This window comes from Cheilinus undulatus, linkage group 13, assembly GCF_018320785.1.
Source record: "Cheilinus undulatus linkage group 13, ASM1832078v1, whole genome shotgun sequence".
NCBI classification, from domain to species: domain Eukaryota; kingdom Metazoa; phylum Chordata; class Actinopteri; order Labriformes; family Labridae; genus Cheilinus; species Cheilinus undulatus.
This window is the reverse complement of record NC_054877.1, coordinates 4813279-4838519: the sequence shown is the minus strand read 5'-3', so window position 1 is coordinate 4838519 and position 25241 is coordinate 4813279. Positions and strand designations below refer to the sequence as shown.

The 25241-nt window shown below is 38.4% G+C and overlaps 1 protein-coding gene across 1 annotated transcript in view; it reads left to right on the top strand.

Moving 5' to 3' along the window:
* lig1 (ligase I, DNA, ATP-dependent) overlaps positions 1-25241 on the top strand; it is a 126132-nt gene that overhangs the window by 98025 nt on the left and 2866 nt on the right. Inside the window, exons 23-26 of the mRNA XM_041804099.1 lie at positions 749-901; positions 9676-9729; positions 21982-22125; positions 23972-24064. Of these exons, the coding sequence (XP_041660033.1) occupies positions 749-901; positions 9676-9729; positions 21982-22125; positions 23972-24064 (444 nt within the window). The remainder of the gene's footprint in view (positions 1-748; positions 902-9675; positions 9730-21981; positions 22126-23971; positions 24065-25241) is intronic.

Genomic DNA, 25241 nt, shown 5'->3' with positions numbered 1-25241 from the left:
ATCTCAGAATTTCTGTAGTTAATCGTGGTTGATCACAAACTTTTTTCATCATTTTAAATTTCCACTGTAAACTGTTTTTGTCATATTTGGGATTTTTCTATACTGTTAAACTTAAGGTAATTGACTTCCTGTTTAAATAAAGACCTGTTTTATAAGTCAATCAAGAGATTAGGACTTGAATTTAAACACCAAAAAAGAAACTTGATATGGATTGTACAGGACATAAAGGAATAGTTTAAAGGTAAATGTATGATAACATGAGGTGTATATGACTTTTGAGTTGTCTATTAAGCTAAGTTTTTTGTTTTGTACTTATTCCTATAATGTGGCTTAACCAAATTGTACTGAAAGAGACAATAAAGCATGCAATTAATTGCGATTAAAAAATTAAGTCAGAGCACTAATTGTGAGTCTTAATTGAGCATGATTAACTCCATTAATCTTGACAGCCCTAGTAGGAAAAAAGTTATTTCTTCCATGTTGAGCAAGTGTAACTGAGTATCAAATAGACCTATAGCTTTTTAGATAATTGGAGGAGAAACCTCAATGGTCAAGGTTTTGCTTGAAGTTGCAAGGGTCCATAAACGTTCTGTTTTGGTTGCACCATTATTAGGATTTTCCTCGAAAAATGAGGTTCTGTAGGAAGGGTTAGCAATAGGATGCATTACATTCTGCTGTAATAAAGTTAAAGTTAGTTGAACGTACAGTCCAATGTAAAACCTCTTTTACACTGTTATCCTCCTCTCAGCTGAAGAAGGACTACCTGGAAGGCGTTGGCGACACCGTGGACCTGTGTGTGATTGGCGCCTACCTGGGAAAAGGCAAGAGGACGGGTACCTACGGAGGCTTCCTGCTGGCCTGCTATGATGAGGAGAATGAGGAGTTTCAGTCTGTCTGCAAGGTACGTGTGACTGAATGTTTTTGAATTAAGTTTTAATGAAAACCGACTGGTGAAACAACAAGTACTTACTCATTCATCCTGAAGCGATAAAGGCTCAAACAAGGTTTTCAAGTTTAATAACGTCTGAGTTTGTAGAGTAGCTGAGCTTATTTTAATTCTAGTATTTGCATAATGTGGTCTTTTTAATAACAGCACAGCAAACGTGAGCATTTTCAGCCATCTTTAGAGCATTTCTGGCCAGGTTGAAAGACCTAAAAATAAACATCTCCTGAGATGCCAGCTTAATATTTCACATGCTGGACATGCGTATCGATATTTTCAGGCAGCAGCTGAATTCAGAGTTCAAAATGTTAATCTATATAATTTCCCTTGCCCTGTGGCGGCCCATGCATGTCAAAGCATAACATACAGGAGGCAAAATGTGTCAACAGGGGAGAGCAGTTTTATGAACCAAGATGTCATGTAGTATTACAGCATTTTGTTTGGCTGCCTGTTTGTTTCCCTTTACTTAAAATGCATGTCATGTATTTATATTAAGGAGCTTGTAGTGTTTTCTGTTCACGTCTTTTTAAAGTGTTTGCTGCAGGTTGTTTTTATGTTTGTGTGAGTGTGTTTTGGATGGGTTTGAGGAGACTGACAATCAAAAAAGCATACACACAAATGTAGAGCAGCCAAACACACACTAAATAAGAGCTGGAGGAGAATCTTTGTGTTGACAAATGTGTGTGGAAGCGTGGCTGGGTACATCTTAGGATAAGCAGTAAGCATGTACAGGAGAATGCGTGACCACTGTGTATTCATGTGTATGTCTGTTTGAGATGAGTAAGTCTTCACAGTGGAGCATAAATTCTGTCTAGCAGAAACCTTCCATCTCCTTTTTTTTCTGTCAGTAACTTTTATGTCTTTATCCATGGAAAAGGGATTTAGTGAGCATCTAGCTCACACATTTTTTACTCCTCCACCCGCTACACTTTCATGTACTTACACAAATTCACACCTGGGAGCTCTCTGGTACAGCCGCAGCACTCTGCTGTCGGCTCCACTGGAGTCCATGGAGGTGAAAGCACCTGTTAGATCACCCTTTTGACTTTTCAGCAGTGTTTCTGAATTTCTTCTGTATTTTATTAAAAAAAAAAAGTGTCACTGGAGGAGGTTTCCACACTTGAGAGGACTATTTGGGATGAGTGAGGCACTCAAAATGACAGGAAGGACCACCTGCTTTGTGAAAAAGTAAAAAATGTTGTGTAGAGCTTTGAGTTTCTCAATAATCTTCTTTTGCTCAGAGAACTGCTAGATCTACTGCTCAAGGGTCCTTCAATATGCAGCATTATTTAAAGTGGTTATTCTACAAGGCCACTGTGACCTGTTGTAACTCAACAAATTCTTGCCAAGTCTGATCTCCATGTTTTCAGCTCAGATCTTGGCATCATGTAGGCAGAGACTCAGTATTTAAATTTTTAAGTGGCCTGGCTGGTTTTATTTCTGATTTCAGCGATGAGTGGATAACTTGGCAGTAGCACCTTGTGCTTTCTTGAAGTCGTGTTGGGTAGCACATCGTTCATGCAAAAAGGACTTAAAGTATCTTCGAAGGCCTGCAGTCTTAGAAAAATAAGAGAGAGAATCAGATTTTTTAATGATAGTGGTAGAGGATAGGTTGTCAAAATTTGATAATTTTCAATGCAGCACTTTTTAACATGATACAGTTTCTATTTTAATGATTGAGGTTCCAAAGGGGAAAAACAGAGCTAGAGTTTACAAAAATACATGGACATCATTTGGGGAACAAATCAGCGCCCACTTGTGTTTGCAGTTCAGACAGTGTGAAGGCATTTGCTTGCTTTTATTTGTAACTAAAACCAACAAAAACAAAGTTTTGGGTACTTAGAGATTCTGACAGTTTGCATACATTTTAAATATGAACATTTAATTATTTTACAGTTTCTTTTAGTACCGGAAAAGCGCTTTATAAATAAAAATCTATTATTGTTATTATTACCATGAAGAAAAATATCAAACATGCACTATGAAAGATTTTTTGTTTATATTATTGTTGAAATATTTGGTATTTAAATGCTGTATAAATATCATGTACTTTCAGTAATTAGGGATGTAAGGATATCCTGAATCGGCTAAAAAAGAGTTTGGCTTTATTGAAAACAGTGACGGAAGACCAAAATGTGTTCTGTGTCTTCATGTGAAGCCATGAAGCCTGTCAAGTTAAAGCATCATCTGATAACAAAGCATGCAGAGTTTAAGGACAAAACCAAAGAATTTTTCCAACAAAAGGGTGAGGAATACATCCGCCAGAAAACATGAATGGTGAACCTGACCACAACCTCAGAAAAAGCACAGAGAGCTTCTTATTTGGCTGCTCAATGGATCACAGTAAGTAAGAAGCCACACTCTATTGGACAGGAGCTCGTATTTAGGTTGAAGAGTTTAAAATACAGCATCTAGGAGTACAAATTGCAGTTAACATATGTTTAATCAGTGTTATGGCTATGTGGGGGTCCTTGAAAAATGTTCTGCCCTGTAAGGGGTCTTTAGCCCCGAAAAGTTTGAGAACCCCTACGTTAGGCTGCCACAATGTGGATTTAACAAGAATGAATATTTACTTTAACTTGGTTTTACAAGTACATAACACGGATGCTTGGAAATGTATTTCCACCAGTGGAAGAATTTACTGGAGAGACACTGATTGTTAAATCAGGCTGACACTTGTGCCGCAATTAGAAGAAAAGCAAGGAGACGATGAAGCACACAAGGAAGAGGAGTAGCATAAAAAGATTACATGGCGGAGCCACAAACCCCCCCCCCCCCCCCCCCCTGCTTTGGGAACACTTGGAGATGCTAATTAAAACAAGGCGGCATCAACCAGAGATGATAATCACCAGAGCCAGGCCAAGGACTAAAACAAGGGACCAGCAACTTAACCCACCTTACAGCTAACATAACTGCTAGTTATTATAGTTTTTCCTCTAGAAATGCTGCTGGGACAGGTCTTATTGACTTCATAGTACTGATCTTGCTCAGAAAAGGAGTAAATGCCTCATGTACGACCAACATTTTGTTCAATTTTCAATAATGGAAACTACAGATTTTCCAACATGTAGCATCTTCTGCCCATTAAGAAACTCCTCTGAATCAGCACTTAGGTACAGTTTACTGACTGTCCTTGTTTAAACTGATTTGACACAACAAATACACAACAGCTGCTGACATTATTTGCCAGTGGGTGATATTAAAGTTCAACTCGTACATCTAATACATCTGAATGACCTCTACACATCCAGCCAAGTTTCCAGAACTTTTAAGGTTCTGATATTTTACTTCAGTAGTTCCATTTCTTTATTCTTCACATCATGTTCGTGGTGTGTATCGTGACTTCAGCAGCTGTAGTTCGTGAGCTGTATTTCATCCTTTCTCTCTTTTTTCTCCTCAATGTCAGTCTGAAAACAAAGGCAAAAATCCATAAAAAAATAATCTTGTTGTCCTTGACATGTTAAACTTCAGACAGACTCGGTTTGAGAGGCTCCACTGTAGCTGAAAGCAGACTTTAACCCACATTTCCATTTCCCATATGTAATCTCAACTATACATTCGGCTGAAATGTCCTTGAGCCAGACACGAGCCGCTGGCAGATCCAGGAGCAGCGCTGCTGCTGCTGTGAAGTCCACTCGGACACGGCTCACATCAACTCCCCTCAGAGAATAAGAGGAACACTAAATGAAACCAGAAGGACAATTAGGTTAGAGTCTCAGCAGCAGCTTGTTCTTTTGACTCCTAACATTACTTTAATTGTTACCTATTGTGTCTGGTTTGTTTGGGTCTCAGTGAGAAACTTTGAGTCGTAAATATTTCATGGGCTCAAAAAGCTCATTGAGTGGTTATTTTGTCATTATAGGAGCTGGCACAGCGTTATATAAAACACTTAGAGCAAAGAAAGAGGATAAAACATCCGAATGGATCCCATTCACTCCCTCCAAAGATGAAGACTTTATTTTTGCTCTTTGCCAAGCTTTAAAATCTTATCACAACTACTCCTTGCTCTTCTGTTTCACACTACATTTTCCACACACAAGTACCGGCCATTATTTATGTCTGCAGCTTGTGGGGCATGAATTACTTAAAATGTCTGTGTAAGACCTTGTTAAACAAAGAAAAATCAAGCATAGTCATGAAAAAGTCAGAGGACCAAACATAGCATCCATCCCATTAATGCAAATCTACAACTTCATAATGAAAAATGGTGCATAATATTGACCTTGTCTTGGCTCCTTTGAGCTAAGTATAGTAGTTAAAATCACTTGAACCTGCTCTGTCTCTTGGACTGAGCAGAATGAGGTGCAGATGCTGCAAAATCTGTTCTTTTGGCACCATCGCTGTAATTTCACACAGTTGGTGTCCTTAAAGAACTACAGGCTTTTTCAGGCTGGAGTTTTCTCGTCTCTGCCTTTTCTCTCTAGAAAACTAGTGTCAACACTTGAAAGTCTCTGTAAAGGCCCAGTTTTCTACTTTTGCAACCCAAGGCTGAATTTTATCATGTGTCTGCCTTGTAAAATATGGTAATCTATCAAAATGTGGTGGCACATTTAAAATCGATGAAACACACTTAAAGGTAAATGGTAAAGGTTAATAGACTACAGCTTGTTTAAGACTTTTCTAGTCTTCTGACTTCTCAAAGCTAGGCCTGTGGTCAACCAAAGAGAAACTTGGTCGACTGAAATGATACCCAAGCACCAACCAATCGATAAGTCATTGAAAAAAACAAACAAATAATATTCTCTGTAAATCAACCTGATCAGTGAGAGGTTAGTCAGCCTGGCTCTAAATGATTTCTGAATAAATACGATGAACTACTTGCAGCATAATAACTTACTTTTAACCTGCCTTACCTGCCTTCATTCGTGCGATTTCTGTCATCACAGTACAATAAATATTTAGAATAATAGAAGAAATAACTTAAGAAGTTTGTTTTTGTCTTATTTTGTAACACTGGAAATCAAGGTTGAAAATTGACTTTTATGCCTACCTGCCACAGCAGTCGATGGATTCAAAAACCTACCAGCCACTTTATTTTGACATAAGGTAACAAGTTATATAAGTTCAAGGCTTTTTAATAGATGGAAATGTTTTTTACTATATTGGCATGTTCTCTGGCTTGTTTGTAAACAGAAATGTTTATTTTTATTATTATTTTTAGGCTGTTAGATTTTCCATTGCAGTCAGGTACTAAAATGCAGATTTAACTGCAACTAAACCTCAGCTGAGAAGCAAAATAACCAATTTATTGTTATGAGCTCATATTTTGTTCTTCTGCACATGTCAGAGCACTTTGTAATCCCTTGTTTTACAAGTGCTGTACAAATAAAATTATTATTAGGCAAGTTATCACAGGCATAAAGGTTATGCCGGGAAGTGTGAGTGTTGTTTTGTTGCTGCATATGTAACTGCTGTTTCCACATGCCCCATGTTTTAAGACAGCAGGATGTTTTTAAGAAACAATCTGGCATTTACAGGACAAGATCAGCAAGAAAATACATGTAGCATTTTCTTTACAGGGCTTACAAACTATATGTTTCTGGCAGTGATGTTATCTATAGGTAGGGCTCTATGCTCAGTGAGCACGTAGGTCTGCTTAGCTCTGTTTATAAAATCAGTGTTAATAAGTAGAATGACTGGATTTTGTGTGCTGTTTACTGGCACAAAATCACTCTGTTTGCCTCCCCTAATGGCTGATAAGTTCAGCAAATTCACCTGACACTTCACAAAAATACCTGCATTTGCTTTTTGGTCATGAATACTGCCCTGAAGTGTAGCAGACAATACAGCATGCAGTTTTGTTTACCAAAGTGAACTCAAGTAAGTCCACAGGTTTGGAAGTAGGGATGAACTTTTTGGTATGGGACATCTCTGTCTCTCTTCTGCTCTCTGTCTGTAGCAGACACTGATGTTTAAGTGTGCATGTTAGCAAGATGCTTAAAGGACCACTAGTGCTGCTTGATTATGGCAACAATCATAATCACAGTTCTTTGGTATTGAGATCACAATTAGAAAACACAATTACTGCCTGATTTTATAACATGTGTAACACACACACTTAAAAATAGAGACTCTCTTAATGTTGAAAAAGTAGGAAATTTATATAAATAGGTAAAAAAATTGAATATGTTAAAAAAATGGTATATAAAAACAATTAATCAACAAAAAACAAATTCCTTTTATAGCCATAGTAAAACAACACACAACTGTGTATTGTCAAATTGACTGCCACGATTCGACAATACTGGCATGTCAGAATTTGTCTTGTCTAATTTGACACTAACCTGACACGCCAGATGGATTTGTTTCACACATTCATCTGGAAAACCACTCATACACAGCGTTTGGGAAAGGGCAGAGCCTTTGAAAAAAAACTCAGAGGGTGATTGGATGAACGTTATGTCTGCCACATCTTTATTGACCAATCAGAGCAACAAAACACGTGACGTAGCCGCCAGCGAGCTGCGCCCCAGCACAAAGGAGTAAACTCCATTAGAGCTGCATAATGCGAATCATGGCAACTGTAGACATGTCAGTACATGACTTGCGCCCAAAAGTAGTGCCCCTCGTCGCTGATTGGTCCTGTCACTTTCTAACCAGGCCTAAACGGTTCAGATGGGAGCTTTGCAAGATGGATTCACCAGTGAGAAACACGGAAACGGGCGTATCCATCTGCTTTGCAAGGTTACTTTGACGCCCTGACCTGACATCAACAATGTGAGCCCCGATGCCTACCGGCAGGGGCACATTTGCTCTTAGCTTTGTATCATCAATTTTCAAAGTGACATCAAACAAGTCCCCACTTTTTCCTCCCTCTGAGGATTTATGTGTACATGCAGAGATTTCCTTTTTTTTTTTTTCCTTTTTTTTTAGATTTATTTTATAAGATAGAGGAGGACAGTGGATAGACTCTGAAACAGGGAAGAGAGTGGGGAGAGACATGTGGTAGAGAACCACAGCCCAGATTCAAACCCAGACCGCCCGTACATGGTGTGCACCTTAAACCACTCGACCATCCACGTCCATGCGGAGATTTTCTAAACAAAATCACAGGTTCACTGGAGAGATGACCCACTCTACTGCTTCTCCACAGCTGCCTAGAAAACACAACATGTAGTGTTTTGGCTGAGACAGATAATAAGCTGTATGAAGTCTAGCTAAAGTATAAGACACAAATGTACTATCAGTTAACAAATCTGTACCTTAGAAATAAATATTAGCCTCCCAAATTTGCAAGTGCATTTTGGCATGACAAATATACATTTTATTTTGGTTTATATTTTTAATCTTAAAGTGAGAATTACTTAAGAAATGTTATGGTACATAGCCAAAACAGGAATCCAGCAAAGCCAGGCTGAGACTGCTTTTGCATACTGAGGCTGATTTGTGCAACTTGTACATCCCAATCAAATTTATATGAGAAATATAGAAAGACTATTTATATTGGAGATGCACCGACTGTGAAAATCAGACCCAATATCAATTTAGCAGCCTGCGCTCTCCAATATCAATGTTTTTTTTAACATCACTTCTTGGTAATTCTTCATGTCTGCTTTGAAATGAGCTATGAGATTGGATGGATTTAAACTGTCGTACCTCCACTTGAAATGTCACAGCAACATGCCATACAAATTGCATATTGCTGATCTTTCCCAGAGATGGTGAAAGACTCTAACATTGCAGACATTTTCTGTCTGTTTGACCATGAAAATCAATCAGTTTGTCCATAAGATGACTTCTTTGCCTAACAAACCTCCTCTCCAAATCAGCAGGTAGATGTTGCAGTTTGCCACATTCAAGCATTTAAACATCATCCATTGATATCATTGTATGCAAATTTATTTACAGTACAAATGGTAAATCAGTACAAACCTGATTAATGTTGCAATAAAGGTGTTAAATGCTGATCAGCATTGAATTTTTTTAATTTGCTCTCTTAAAGTGAGGACACAAGATGGACACAAAGAGAACGGTTAAAATAGACTGTACGTTTTATGCTTATGTTTAAAATCTTTTACAGTCTTGCAATGAAAAAACAAAAATGTGTAATGTTACCTGACCCTACGCCTTGGTAATGTCAACTAACACATGCACAGACTTGTATTGATTGAATCAGGCTGCAAGAAGGGTCTTATAAAACAAAACAAACCATTCTTTCCAATCCACTGCACACAGAAAATGCACCTACTGTGTTTGTTTCTTTGTACGGTGTGAAATGGGTGTTTCATATAAGGTCTCTTTGTGTCAAAATGGCCCACAGGTGCCTTGGTAGGGGACTTGGCCTGGCCAGACAGATAAAACTGAATCCATAAAGGTGTCACAGTTGAATGAAACACCTCTAAACCCTTCTTGTGGTGTCAGGCAGCTTTAGAGACATAAAGCTTCTGGTGGACACCTCCTGAATCCACCTTTGGAATATATCTGAGAGTGGGAAAAAGCTATATTTGCATGATATAGTCTTTTTTTTCCCCCTTTCCTTTTTTGTGCATGTCAGCCCGCCAGGTGATTCTCACGTCTCAGCGGGCTCAGGTCTTTTGAGAGGTGACATGACGCTTCAGGCGGAGCACGAAGACAAGCCGCTCGTCGTATATAGAGGAGGATTTACTTGCTGTTCTGTGTTCGGCTGCTTGCTGCCAAATGTCTGCTCTCTCACCACCAGGGAATAAGTGTACGTGTATATCTGAGGGTCTGTGTGTGCGCCTGTGTTTCTTATCTGCTTTCGTCTCTTCCAGATCGGGACAGGCTTCAAGGATGAAGATCTGGAGCAGCATTACAAGTTCTTAAAGGTAAAGGGGCATGTTGTGACAGTTGCACTCTCTAACTCGGTGAAATTCACACTTCAACACTTGTTCTCCTACATTGCTGCCTCCATTCTTTAAAATCAAACATCCTGAAGCTACAGGTATTTCATTAAACGGTAATTTTTTCTGTTTTAATGCACCTGAAGCAGTTTGGTCAAGGATTTTAGGGGGCCTTTTCATACATCAACCAATCACTCTCTCATTACAGGTTACAGGTTGAATTTTTGCTCTTACATATCTATATAATAAAAAAAGGTTATATATATATATATATATATATTAAGTGGAGTACCTACAGTACCTCTCATATTTCCAGTGGCTTTTAAACCCTTAAATTTTTAACTTGTAATGGTCTGTGTTGTTACTGCTGCTGCCATGACAGCATATCAACCTATCATTAGCCTCATAGCATAATTGCCCAAGTCATTTTTTGACCCAAATGTGATATCTGTTGAACTCTACTCTCCTAATGCTACAGATTCATTGTGCCTTATTTTTCTGAAAACTTTAAAATACGACTTAGACAATTATGCTGTGAGGCTAGCAATATGTTTCTCATAAGAAATCCTTGCTACTACTGGAAGCTGCCACTCTGTTGCTGTATCCGATTCGTGTTTTGCGCCATTTTCTCCAGGCGGACCACGATTATTCTCAAACGCTGGCTGCATGTTCTATCACCCAAGTTACCCGCGTAGCAGTCAAACCCCACTCTTGACATTGACATTCAGTTCGAGGAGAAATGAGACATGCCGCTCAGCTCCTCAGACGTCTGCTGCTTACTCCTTATTATTAAATCAGGACTATGTTCAATCAAAAAGCTAACGTGCCAGATTGATAGCTGGTACCTTTAAAATTCTCCACATATTGAAAATGTTTGGCAAGCCAGTCATGAATATTTAAAGCCACCTAAGTAGATTTGCGGACCATTTTTGCACACACAAGAGACATCCACAAAAACTTCCTTTCCAAGATGTCTAATGTTAAAAATTTAAGCTTTACACGCCAGTATTTCAACATGTTTTTTGCAGCTTCTTGCTACCGATTTTATCCTGCACTCTAAGATGATGGCTGTGATTCGCTCAACAATAAAATTCAACACATGCAGCTCACCTGCTATGAATACAGCTACAGATATCAAATGAAACATTTCAAAAGGGGTATGGTGTTACTTGAGTGTCTTTATATAAATTACTGCTGATGAATACTGTCAAGAGTGGCAACAATATGCTTTTGCTGCTGTTTTGATTGAAAGCCCTCTGCTTGCAGAATTTACATACTGCATATTTAAATTCCTTTTGTATGCAGTCTACCAGATAGAATTTGGTATTTTTAATACAAATTTGACAGCAGTGTGCAAATAAACTTGTAAAATAAAACTTAGATACTCCAGTCATTATGTAATCAGCGCCTCCAGGTACCTTTTAAGTTGCCAAAATGAGAAAAGTCACTGAAATGAGCTCATGTATTAAAGTACATGTTTTTTTATTTCCCTCAGGCTCCTCATCATAGTTTCAGCTCTTCTAAATGTGCCTTGTATCCCCTCAAAGAAATTGCAGAAACATCTGTAATTTGGCTTTAAAACAATCATATTTGTTTGCAAATGTGTGAGTTTAGCCTCATTTGGGGAAGTTTTGGGCAGAAATCATAGACTGGTTGCGTCTTCTGCATTCATAATAACTTTGTGCAAGCTTGCTCTGACGTCGGGTAATGAATGAATTTCTTTTTCAATTTACATTTGAAGAGGTTCGTTCCAGAGCAGCAGAGCAGCAGCCTCTGAAGAAATTGACAACTGCTCTCTGATAGCTGTTGTGAGAGTCACAATTTGTTTGAGTATTAGCAGCTAAATATAGAGCTGCTGCTACAGAATTAAGAGCAAGGAGCCTTTTAAACGCAGCGATCTGTTTATGAAAGAGACTAATTGTGACATCATGTTAACTGTAGAAACCTGCTTCAGACTTAAATAACCTTAGAAAATGTTGTAAAGGTTATAGTTTAGACCAAGTGCTACAAACTGCTGCACAGTGCAGAATTGCAGTGATTGAGAAGGCGGTCTAACCATTTTTTTTTTTCCTCCAGACCATTGCAGCCTGTACTGTAGTGCTCTGTAATGAAGCCCTCCATCTGAAAGTGATGGATGGTGAATTAAGGCAAGCCTCTGGTGTGGCCGCGTTGCTTTGGCTGCAGTGCTGCAGGCCGATGGGACTGGAGACACGGACACGATTGGCTCTTTTCTCGCTCCTCTGTGTGGCGAGGGCCTGTGTGCTGTAGCGAGGGACACACTGATCCCTTTTGTTTTTCCTGCTCTAATGTGTTTTCTGATACTGAACTTGGGATTTTTGCTCTGTCAGATCTTAAACAAACGCTCCTTTTTCACAAAGTCACCATACTTCAGAGTGTTAAACTGAGAGAGTTATTTAAGGCGTGCTTGATTTTAAGTTTTAAGCAGAAACGACCAGGGACAACCATAAGGGACAGTTGAAATTGGTAAAATCAAGTATGAAACACGATATTTTCCGATAAACATCAAAGTTTGCTTTCTGCCTTTGACTTCTCTTGTTCAAGGTCTCTTACATCTGTAGCTGAATAGAGGCAAACAGGAGTGCTTGGCTATTATTCAAGCTTCAATTTCAGTTACTATTTTATCTTCCCACAAACATAAAAACAAGATAATCAAGATCAAACAATAACTCTGCTGTTTCACTCATTTTATCCAAAGGTTTTGTCATATATGACAAATGGAGTGCACCTTATCTTCCTTTACAGCACAGTGTGTGCCAGGGATGACACCCTTCAGTTGATTGGTTGATTTTTTTGGTTGATGAGCTCTCTTTCAACCAAATATCTTTTTTGTTTATACAAAAGGTAGAGATGGGGAGGGAAGTATATAACAGGTGGCAATGAAGTAAGACGGATTTTGTTAATTGATCGGCCTTAATTGGCAGTTTATGGACATTTAGATTAAATTGCAGTATGTCCGAGTGCGATTTTCAAATCCCTGAAAGTGCAATATTTCTTTAACCAAAATTAATCTCAAAACACCAGTGTAATACTTCTTTTTGCAGCAGAGATGTTTTGTTGTACACCAGTGCTTCTCAACTGGTTGTGCCTCAAGCCTCAACATCAATTCCTTCATTAGGAGTCACAACTCACTTTTCTGATGTTTTTCAATGGATAAGATTTAAAAACTAGTCAAATTTGGACTTCAGACAATACAAAACATGAAAAAAACAGATGGGTCAGTAAAGCATGTTTTAGAACAGTGTTTCTCAACTGGTGGGATGGGACCCAAAAGTGGGTCGCGGATGTGTGCTTGGGAAAAAAAATTGTGCGATATTGTCAATGAGGCTCTATGAAACATGCACATTTTGTCTTATTTCATTGTTTGTACTGTCTTAGGCCCAAGCTCTACCATTTTTTATTAAATACATCTGATTGACCAAAAAAATTCCCCCAAATTTGGGTTGCAATTCTCCTTCAAGAGTTGATAGTGGGTCCTGTGACCAACCAGTTGAGAACCACTGTTTTAGAAGAGTTAAACCCTCTTTTTTTTTGTAAATGACAAGAAGAGATACAAGTTATTAAAAGTTGAAATACTTCTGATCCATAAATTGTAGCCACATAATTGTTTTTTTCTCCTCTTGCAACCTGCCTTTGTGCCATTGTAATGATGCTATCCATGCCTTCATACCTCTTTCAGAAGCTTTTCTAGCAAAGCCTGGAACTTAGCTTACTGTCCTGGGTCTTTAAAGATCAAATCCACACCATTTACTCCGATATTGAAAGTCTTTTTATCCATGTTCTAATCCATCTTTGATCGTTTATGCTGCTTGCTTAGCATTAGCAAGGTTGTGCCAGCAACCATTAGCCAGGCTGTGACATCCAATCGCAGGCCGTTCCATCATTGTGTCTTGTTTTCCCAAACTGCGTATGTCTTAACATTTAGATCCTGGAGGAAACGGCATGAGTTGCTCATAATAGAGAGAAAGAGAGTCAGCCCTTTGTTGTAAATGTGTGAATATTTTGGATTTTTTTTACTCACAGAATGATTATTTTTTCACTCTTTGTCCCCAAGAGATGGGAGAACAATTTTTTGCAAAAAAAAAAAAAAGTCTGTTTACTCTGTCACACATGAAAATCTCTGTTTCAATTTCTGTTTAGTTTTTTCTTTTGTCTTTATAGTTCCATAACTTTTTTCATAAATTAAAGTGACATTACTACAGCACACATATTCTTAAAACTCAGGATGTCTTAAAAAAAAAAGGATGTTTAAAGCTTAACTTTGCACAACAGGGTTGATGGTTTACAAGCTTTTTAAAACAATAAGTCCAGTTGAGACAAAATGGATAAAAATAGCTTGTAGGGCTCAGAGGGTTCATAGACTTTTTGTGCAATTATTATTTCCTTGCATTAAACCCCAACCCACTGAAAAGGGCTCTTCAACTCACTATCTGCTCCTGACACACCAGTTGAGGACCACTTCTCTTTACACATTATGCAAACATTGAAGTGTACATTTTTTAGAATAGTTTTCAAAAATTCCTCTTTCCTTATTTTCATCTTACCTTTCTTATCAAAGTGAGAATGCCAAATGCAAATATTACTACTCAGATTGCATTTTCAATATGATTTAAAGTGATAGCAGATTGGTATTTCTTTCATAATTGTTCAAACCTAGTTTCACAGCAGCTGCGCTCTGAAGAGCTTAGAAAATCGCAACAACTTGACAGACAAGCACAAGATCTTGAGCTCTTGAAGTTGTGCTGCGAGTGTCTCCGCTCCTTCCTCTGTCACAGCCTCTACCTCCACTTCCTGTTTTATTCACCAGTCAGCAAAAACATTTCATCAAGTCCCCTTTGCATCTCACTAAAATGCACATGCTCACATTAGTGTCTGTTACAAGCAGAGAGTATAGGAGAGAGTCACTGATGCCACATGGACCCTGAAAGCCTTTCCTTATGTCCTGACCGGTGACTTTAGTTCACATCGGTAGATATGCAGTGCCATCTGTGCAGTATTTATGTTCACTTAGCCTGTACAGCTCAGGCTGAACATATTCTGTTAATTGTTACAATTTTAAGATAAGATAGAACAATTATGAGGTTATTGTGTGGGCATTTCTAAAATAGTTATTGTGCCGTGATCACAGCATAATAGTTACGTAGTGCTACCACTTCTCTGAAACTTGGAGTATAAGCTGGGTCACTAACAGAGAAAATAAAATCATACTGATTAGCCAGCATCAGGATAGTGAGTTGACTGCACCGTGACAACAACAAAAAGATTGGATTTCTTAGTAATTAGGTGTTCTTTTGTGTTCATAAGATAAAAAGGAAATAAATCTACAACACCTGGACTCTTTTTGCTGTATTGTACTCCAATAAATCAACTGCCAGCAAAACCGTACAAATAGACTTATTTTCTTTGCTCTTTGAAAAACTGAAGGTTCTTTTGGTCGAAACCTTTTTAATGGTATTGATTACCAATTCTTGGCTGTAACAATAACTTTGTACTCATTAAGAAAATAACAGGGTTCTGAAAATGATGCTGCTTTGCTAAAACAAAGTCACACAGCATGACTTTGTGAAAGAATAATCTGATTTAGAAGTGAACAGAAAGATAAAGTGCTAAAAATTACAACAGTAGTTTCTCTGTAAACAGGAAAACTGTTGGTGCTGTTTGTCTGACATGTATAGTATTTCAGGCTTTAGACAGGAGGGAGTCTGTCTCCTGTGGTGAATGTTTTCAACAGAAGGTTGGGTGATAACTACTGGTTTACACTTAGTTTTCTTTGTCAAAGATGCTTGGCTTTTATCAGTACAATAAATGTTACAGCAGGAGAGTCCTGAAGTTTTGTGCTGGCTATTTTTTATTTTCCATGCATATAAAAGGATGAAACATCAGATGTTATCAGTGATTAGACTCTTATCTTGATGTCTTCATATGCTGTAAGAGGTACTGATGTTGGAGGCATGATAGGATACCCCCTGTTGAATCCAGACTCTGTTGGTGGTTTTTGTTTGGAGGATGCCGGATGAGTTGAAGGACGGAAATATGGTCAGAGATGGCTCAAGTGTAGGAGGGTCGCAGAAATCGAACTGAAACCAAATCATATTCTTCCTGGGTTTTTCTTTTCTTAGAAAACAATAGTTATGGACAAAATAATGCTACAATTAAACCAGTTTAAGCATCATTCAGGGTTGTGCTGCATAATTAATCTAATTGCAATGGCAATGTCAGCAATTGAAATTACACAAATGCATAAAAAGCTGCAATATTTTTAATATTTAATTGTAGTTATAGGGTTGAAAACGGGACAGCAGAAAGGCCTTAAAGTTTACAATAATGCCACCATTCCACATTTATTTTCAATAAAGGAAAGGTTTTATTTTTTGGAAAATATCAAGACACTTGAAAGCAAGAACTGTATACAGTTCACTTATTGTTTTTTTTTTTTTTTTTTTTTTTAAGATATATATTTGCCCCCCCATTCTAAGAGGAGGGCAGTGGATAAAGCTGAATACAGAGATGTAAGAGCTGGTGGAAAGAAATGTGGGGAAGTGAGCCACAGGCTGGTCTTGAACCCAGGCTATCTGTGCCCCAATATTTCTGGGATTTTGAGTTGAAAAATACAAACTTTAAAAATACCATTTTTCTCTGCATTTTCCCTGATAACCAAGCAAGTAGAGTCATGCTTACATTTCTGTATAATAATCGCAAATTGCAGTTTTTACACTATAATTGCAATCATGCTGCATTAATTCAGAGATGGATTTAGAGGCCCTACAATGCAGAAGTTATCTGACCCTTTGAGCTTTTGACCAAAGGCCTTTTTGTACAATATAAGGTCCGGAGTTGGACTAAAATAAAGGATTTAACTACAAGGTGTGAGGTCTACATCATCCAAAATCTTTACTACAAAAGAGAAAAAGAAAAGTTTTTTCTTTACTTTTTAAGCTTATTTTAAAACTTTAATATGGTTAAATATTCGTAATCAGAGATAGTGACAGTTTTTCACAACTGCCAAGTCTCATTTCTTGAAACCTTCCTCTCTATTTCAAACTACAAAACTCAGTTTTTCAACTGCAATCACAAAACCTCTGATTTTTCTGTCATAATCAATCACATCCAAACAGTGTCATCTGTGCTCAGAATCAAACAATGTTTTCACATCATGCACACAACAGTGAAAAGTAAAACACTGCTGAGCATATGTTACACACCATATCACAAATTAGAAAACACAGCAGGCATGGTTTGCTCCAGGAATTAAGTTTTTTTTTTTTTTTCTCAAAAAGTAATTTGATAGCAGTTAGATGAAGTTCATTACAAAAACAAATAAATTACAACAAAACAAAAATCGGTTTCCAAAAGAAATAACCAAAGAGTAAATCTTTTGCACACCTGGAGAGGTGCATAGGAGAGATGTCATTGAAACAAAAAGTCTCTTCAAAGTGCTGCTTTTATTTCAATTCAGTGATCCACAATGTCGTTTTACTCAGATCCTCATGGGGTTGATTTGTTATTAGAATGAACTTCATTAGCATCAAGTGTTTTCAGTTTTGACTAATTGAGTGTAAACTGTGACACAAGTGGTTTAATTGGTCGTAACTTCTGTCTCCTAGGGTTCCCAGTATGCATCACTAGTAGGGGTCACGGTTCGGTTTGTAACTCAGTTTTGGGGTCACTTTTTGATACAGGCTCGATTAATTGATAACAAAGGAACATAGATTACCAGATTTAGAACTTAAGATTTCCTTCTCTCATTATCAATCATTATTTTTTATTAACTAACAGCACAACTTACACTTTGTTCCAAATGAGACAAAAAAGAGGAGAACAAAGAGGTATCCAAAATATAAAAGCAAAACAGAAATTAACAGCCTTATATCTCCTGATTTGAAAGAATACAAATAAACAATATGAAATACAAATTAAAATACATGCATTTTGGAGCAATGTGTCATATTTATGATTTATGCAGTGTTCTCTAACACTATTTGTTAAAAAAAAAAAAGACAATGCAGTGGTTACTTGTGCAAAGTCCTAACCTCAGATTAGCTCATGTAAACACAGGATCTGAAGGCTTTTTAAAAACTGTGGAGATAAGGACGGGAAGCTGATGTGTCTTGCTTCTTTGCTTCTCTTGCAGAAGGGGCTAACTTTTCTTATTGGTGTGTTTTGTTTTGGGCGGCTTCTTCCTCTTCTCTGTTTGGTTGTTTAATAGCCATTAGTGACAGACATTGCTGCCACCTAGATTGGCAGGTAAATACTTGTTACGTTTGTTTGTTTTTTTTAATGGTCTGGACGAATTTGTCTTGAGATTATGTGCGCTGAACTGCGATACAAATACAGTTACACTCCTAATCACAAGTGCATTACAGTGCCAAGTTCATTTTAGTCAATGAGAATGTGTTTTAGAGTTTTTAGAATAAAGTGAATGCAAATAATAATTATTTTTATACATAAATACTTTGCAGGTCCCTGGAATTGTTTAAAGGTTTGCCAGAAAAAGGGTTTCAAATCATGAATTGGGTTCTGACCACTGACAGTTTGGTGTAGCATTTGTGAAAAATTGTTGAAGAAGACTTTATTTTTGTGAGAAGATTTAACTCTTAAGCAAAGAGGCGTGGTGTTGCTTTAGAATGGCGAGTACAGACGAGCCTTTTAGGGTGTTTGGATGATAAAATGTATCTGTTTATAAATGTGTTACATTTATTTGCAAATGGAGTTTGATCATGGGGAGCCTTTCTGATACAGCCATACATTTTTGGTCTGAATAATAGGTTCAACAACTTCCAATCATTGTTTGTGGTCGAACAAATTTTACAAATGCTTGAACTGAGGTTGCTTTGTTGGTTGTATCTTGATGTTTTATTTACCTATCGTTCAATTTTATTTTCTATAATCTCTTATTTTGAACATTATAAAATACCATGGATCCATACCTAAGCAAAGCAAAAAGCTATATATTCAATATTATTCTCGACTTTATGTCTAAAAAAATGCTGTAAGATGCTGTGAAGAACTTCTCTACCCATTTAACCAAGTATGAACTCAAGCTATACAAGGCTGACACATTCATGCAGGCCAAAACAACAAAATTCAAGCATTAAAATACACATACCACAAACCAACAATGCACATTGTTAACCCCTTTGTTCTTACATTCTGTCTTTGAATTCTGTTGCTTTTGAAGATTTGTTTAAACCCACCTGATGTTTTACATGTTATAATTTCCTTACCACAGCTGTTCCATAAATTAACCCCTTTGATGAGACACAATGCAGCTCCATGTTTATTCTCAGTGCTTGTGTTTTTGAACATAAATATTACTCTGAGATCATGCTTACTCTCCGTCTGGTGGAAAATCCTTTGGATTTTGTTCATTAGATTTTTTATCTCTTTAAATGATTGGAATAGTTTAAAAGTCCACAGGTCTTTAAATTTCAGTGTTTTCAGTAGAACTTTCAAATACAGAAAACACAATCACATGGGGTGAGAGTGAGCACCTCCGAGTCTGAGGCCATGGTTCTCTGCCAGAAAACTGTGGATTGCTCCCTCCGGATGGGGAGTGAGTCTCTGCCTCAGGTGAGGGAGTTAAGGTGTCTTAGGGTCCCATTCATGAGTAAGGATAAAAGGAATCGTTAGATTGTCAGGCTGATTGGTGCAGTATCAGCAGCACCAATGTGCGGGACCATTGTAGTGAAGAGGGAGCTGAGCCAAAACCCTCACCTATGGTCATGAACTCTAAGTAATGACTGAAAGAATGAGACTGTGGATACAAGTGGCTCAGCCTTAGAGATAAAGTGAGGAGTTCTGATGTCTGGAGAGAAGAGTGGAGCTGCTTTGAAAGGAGCCAGTTGAGGTGGTTTGAGGATGCCTTCCTGGGCGCCTCCCTTTGGAGATTTTTCAGGCACGTCCAGCTGGGAGGAGACCTCCAGAATACCTAGAATGTGCTGGAGGAGTTGTATATCCTGTCTGGTCTGGAGAATGCCTTTTGATCTGCCAGAAGGAGTTGGAAAGTGTCGCTGGGGAGAGGGATGTAAGAGTTGACTAGCCTGCTGCCAACACAACCCGGTCTCAGATAAGCAGAAGATGGATAGATGGATTTGAAGCAGTAAAATAATTAATGGAGACACCACATATTTGAGGATTATTTGGAAAAAAAGCATTTGCAACCAGCCTTAACACGGGACACACCCTGCTGATTATTAGAAGGGGCAAATCTGGCCAAAAGTTGGGCTTTATATCCTGTAGTTTGGGGCCAGCCTTAAACAAGAAGTTAAACCTCTATAAGTCACCATTAGTGCAGCACAGTCTGCAAAAACTGCTTCCTCCAGCAACAACACCTGTACCTGATTATAATTCTGCTCCTTAAATAAGTCTCTGTACATATGCCCTCAAGAAGGATGCAGTAATTGGTGTAAATGACATAAATATTTGCATACAAGTAAGAGGACTCCCACGCATAATTACAGTCTAGGAGGTGCTGTTTTATTTTACAGCCATAAAGACTATAAGTGTAGCTTTCATGTGGATGAGCTGCGTCTAGCTGATGGCTGACCCTTCAAATAAAGTGTATAAGTGTATCACTATCTGGTGTCTATCATCAGCAATGTTTTATGAGACTCTACACGCCTACCAGCTCGCTCATTGTGATTCACTCTGTGTGAGAGTGTCACTTGAATGCCTACAGTATAAATAATGTGTGAGAAAACCAGCACCACTACTGCTGGAGCTTTTCTTTTCCCAGCATTACTTAACTATGACCCAGTTCTGTGGACACTGCGGCACTTCAGTTAACATTACACCATTTCAGAGTCCCATTCGCTGAAATAGATTGTTTTACGCCCAAAAACAAGGTGGGTGTCATTTTATAAAAAGCATCACACCAACGCTGGCAGAATGATCGCTCGTGTCAAAGTCAAAAAGAGACTATTAAATATTTTACGTGTCGACAGATACCGCAGTTTGCTTGCAAAACAGCAGCACTTTGGGGGAGTGATTTCCAGGCGAGCATCAGGTAACAAAATGTGTATATGAAGCTGTTTGTGATTGAAATCTTTCATGTAGGTGTATGATGGTGCACTTTGGAAGTCACCCCTTCATGTTGGCCCTCAGGCAAGCTGGTATCATTTGAATATGAGAGAATTCAGAGTCTGTGCGGTCTCTTGGGAAGAGATTTGGAGGCAGCAGCAGGGCAACCAAAGCCACTCTGTCACTGTCTCTTTATCAGCTTTTCTCTGAATGCATTGACCTGTTTTGTACGTTGGGCTTGTCTCTATGTATCTAAAGTTTCTACTCTGTTTAGATGCACTTCTTTTCTGTTATTTCATCATTGTTTTCTTGAATCATTCAGCAATGTTGGAGCATTTTTATGCCTCTGCAAAAGATCGCTATGGCCGGGGGCTGTATGTTTTGGGTTGTCAGTTAGTTTGTACGTGCATGTCCGTCTGGAGCATTCTTGCAACCGATATCTCAAGAGTGCTACAAGGGATTTTCTTCAGGTTTTGCACACATCTGCAGTCTGACTAAAGGGTGAAATGATCAGATTTTGGAGGTCAAAAATCACTGTCTTTGGGCCTCAGATTCATTCATTGCTTGTAAAGGTGAAACCATGCTGTGCAGGACATTTAGTCATATTTTGGTTAAAAATTGAGGCTAAAGGGGTGGATGCAGCGAATAAGCATGGCCTAGGGTACAGTAAGGGCGGGTGGTAGAGTTGCCACAAGCCCTTAGTCGTGCTGTGGATGTCCCAAGTGCCTGAAAAATGTGGGTCGTCTCCAGGCGTATTATTAGGTTTGGCCTAGACAAAAGAGAAGTCGAGCTTGACGTTGACTACCAAGTGACACACGTGTGCCAATCGTGTGCCATCTCAAGCCCCAGGTTGTGGCACGTCAGGCCCCATGATGTATGCTTAGCACCCTACATAACTGTATATGTGCAGTAAAGACTGTATGCAGGAGTTTCCCCCTTATTTTTTCTTAACTTTGAACAAGAAATCACCCAACTATTGGTTGTTGTATAAGTAGGTATTGTATTTTCGGTAATATCTCTAATAGACATACAGCAGAACACTGACAATGATTAGCATGGTTGCAGAGACATGTAACTCTCAAGCACTTAACTTGGTTATCTTGAGGTACTTGGCTGTGCTATCATTTATACTTGCTGTTTTAAACAATGTATTTTGATGTATTTCCTCATGAGAATCATTATTTATTTCTCATTTTTCAGGAGCACATTCTTTCCAAACCCCGTGCCTACTACCGTTTCGACCAATCAGCAGAGCCCGACGTCTGGCTGGATGCTGTGCAGGTTTGGGAGGTGAAGTGTGCCGACCTGTCGCTGTCACCGGTCTACAAGGCTGCCATGGGAATGGTGAGTTCAGCTTGTTTTTATTCACCTGAATGTTTCTTCTGATAAATCCTGCCTGTTATGGTCTGTTGTCTACAATAAAAGTCTCAATTATAGCTTTCTAACTGAGTTATTAAAAGTGTTGTAAAAGATGGAGGATTTAATAAGACAGGTACTCGTTTATTAGCTCTTGTTTGGCAGATGGAATCAATCCCACAGTGCTTATAACATTAAGAGCACACCACTCTCATAATAAGCACAGTTAGACTTAAAAAGGCTCTAAAATAAACCAAGTTTGCAAGTTTTAAACATTTATAGAAAAAAAAGAATTCTATATATTTCTAGTCATGGAAAGTTTGAAACTAGACTTGATATCACTGACATTGCCATCTGGTTTTTGTGGAGGCGTTATGGAGTCAGTGATGGCAGTCAGCATATTTGAAATGGCTTATATTCCTAGCCAGAGTTACTGCAAATCTTTGACAAGTCGTAAAAGATCCTAAATTTGACTTGTTAAATTAAAGGCCGTAAAAAGTATTATATTCTTTTTTTACCTTACGACGTTACAATGTCATTTAACAGACGCTTTTATCCAAAGCGTCTAACATCTGGGACAGGTGTTCCTGGCATTAAAGACCTTGCCCAAGGACCCACACTAGACACTGACTGGCTGGGATTTGAACTCCAATCTCCCATACCACAGTCAGCAATGTAAACCACTGAGCTATCCAGCCACTATACCTGTGAGAGGTCTTAATTTTAGGAGGCGCTTTGTCTGAGACACGTCAGTTGAGAACCACTGGTTTTCATGCTACTCTCACATTGGACTTGTTATTGTGCAGTCTTGGAGTTACTATGTGATCTCTCGTCTCATGATGCTCTGTGCTGTGCCATAATTTAGAAGGGCATACAGAGGGTGAAGCTGCAGATGCGGAGTATGTGGAATTTGTGGGTTAAACTAATATACTGGGTGCATCAACATTTTTGCATGATCGATGTTCAACATTTCTGCATAATTAATCACTAAACATTGATTTCCCTCTCACAAAGACAAACCCCTGACTGTCTTATATCCCAGCTATGTCAACCTCAAAGTGTCTTCCTATTTCTGTGCTTCATGAAGTGTTCTCAAACTGGTTGCTTTATGTTATTTCATTGTGTCATATTTGTTAACCCTGGAATGAAGTCAGAAAGTTTGGTGCTATAGTTTGAATTCAGTGAGCATGTAGCAGCACTTTTCATTCACCAGTGTTCCTTATTTATTATAAGGCAGTTGTAAGTGTACATTTTCTGCCAGTTTCTTCTGAAACCTCATAACTCTCACTGATTTAGTTTGATTATTGTTCTGCAGAGGGCTATTGCTCCTGACACATTCAGAATTCTAATAAAAAGCATTTTATATATATCAGAATTTCTCCAGGCGAAAAAAAAGTCTACATCCATATAATCCATCAAATATCCTGCCTGAAAATGTAACACTCTCTCATTCTTAAATGGCCCCTTGTTATTGTAAAAAAGAAAGAAAAAGTGCAGTGCATTCATATTTGAAAGTCATAAGTGAGTCTGAAAGGCAGATAAATGGAAACAGGACAAAAAAACCCTTTCAGATTGTCGCCAATCTGAAAGGGTTTAATTTAATTTTTTCTTTAAAGGTTTTGATGTTTGATGTTTAAAACCTTGAACTAATGGGCTTTCAGTGGCTTTAAAAGCTCGACAATCAAAATAAAGTATAGATTACCACCTCTGCGAAGATTTTCAGTCATCCAGGTAATGGTGGTTTAAAGTTTCCTTCAAACAAGCAACCAATAAAGAAAAAACTTTGATGAATCTTTGAATGTATACTGATTTTGATTCTGTCTGCTGTTCTCAGGTTGATCCAGTAAAGGGCATTTCTCTCAGATTCCCTCGCTTCCTTCGGATCAGAGATGACAAGAAGCCAGAGGACGCCACAACTGGAGCTCAGGTAAATCAAACTGGAACGTCAACCCAGCAGGAGAGCACAGAATAGCACGGCATACACAATTTCAGCATCAAACACCAAACAAAGTGAGAGTAGGGGGAGCTGGGAGGGCAAACAGGTCAGCCCTGAGCGATATTATCATGACTGCTAACCGGTAAAAATCCAATCATATGTGTGTTTTTTTCAACCATGTAACTTAAAGTGCTGTATAGAGACGGTGCATCACTCCTCTAGAGCTGTCCCGTAAAATTTCAAGGGTGAATGGCACAGCAAGGACGATCTCTTTTTACACAGGCGTACGTTTATGTAGTGACCTCCTGCTGCACGACAAACGCAGCTCTATAACAGACGGGTAAAGCAGCAGGACAGCATTGTGATATACTGAGAGGCTGCAAACAGAGAATTATAATGGACAGTAGAGACTGCGGATCAGCTGAACCTGCAGCTCTGATTGTAAGTTTGACTTATTTAGGGTTTTTACCTAAATACGTGCTTTTACAGAATATCAGCAGCTCATCAGGCATAGATTAGTTTTAGTGATTTATCTGCTTTTAATATTGTTATTTTCGTTTGCATTTTTTAGAGGACAGGACAATGGACAGAGAAAGAAACTGGCTCTCTCTGTGTACTTTTAGTCATCTCACTTTCAGTTGCCAGAAACCTCGTCTTGTGGTTATGAGAGCTCTTGGCCAGTACTTTTGTTCATTACATATTGTCTATGCATCACTTCTCAGTTCAATTAGGCCAAGGTGTTAGTGTGAAGTAAGATTTTTTTTCTCCATGTACAACATAAAGGCTGACAAACGAGACAAGTGAACCACAGGACTTGATGGCATGTCATGTTTGAATTTAGAGATAAAAACAATCACTGAAAGATGCATAGAGAAGTTAAAACAGGTTAAAGGCATTTGTCACCACTAGAAATGCTCTATTTTGAAATTGAGATGAAGCTAGTGGACTTCTTGTTGGTATTTGAGTACAGGTCCAAGGCTCTTTTTTTGTGTGTCTGATGATGACCCATAAGCAGACTGAAAATCATGAGCCTTGGTTGAATACCGCGAGGGAGCTGAGTGTCTTTAGTTTTTAATTTATCAAAATTCAGAGGAGAAAATGTTCAATTGACAGAAGGGGGTGCTGTCACAAAGTGATGCTATTGGTGCGTGAATGTATTCAGGACCAA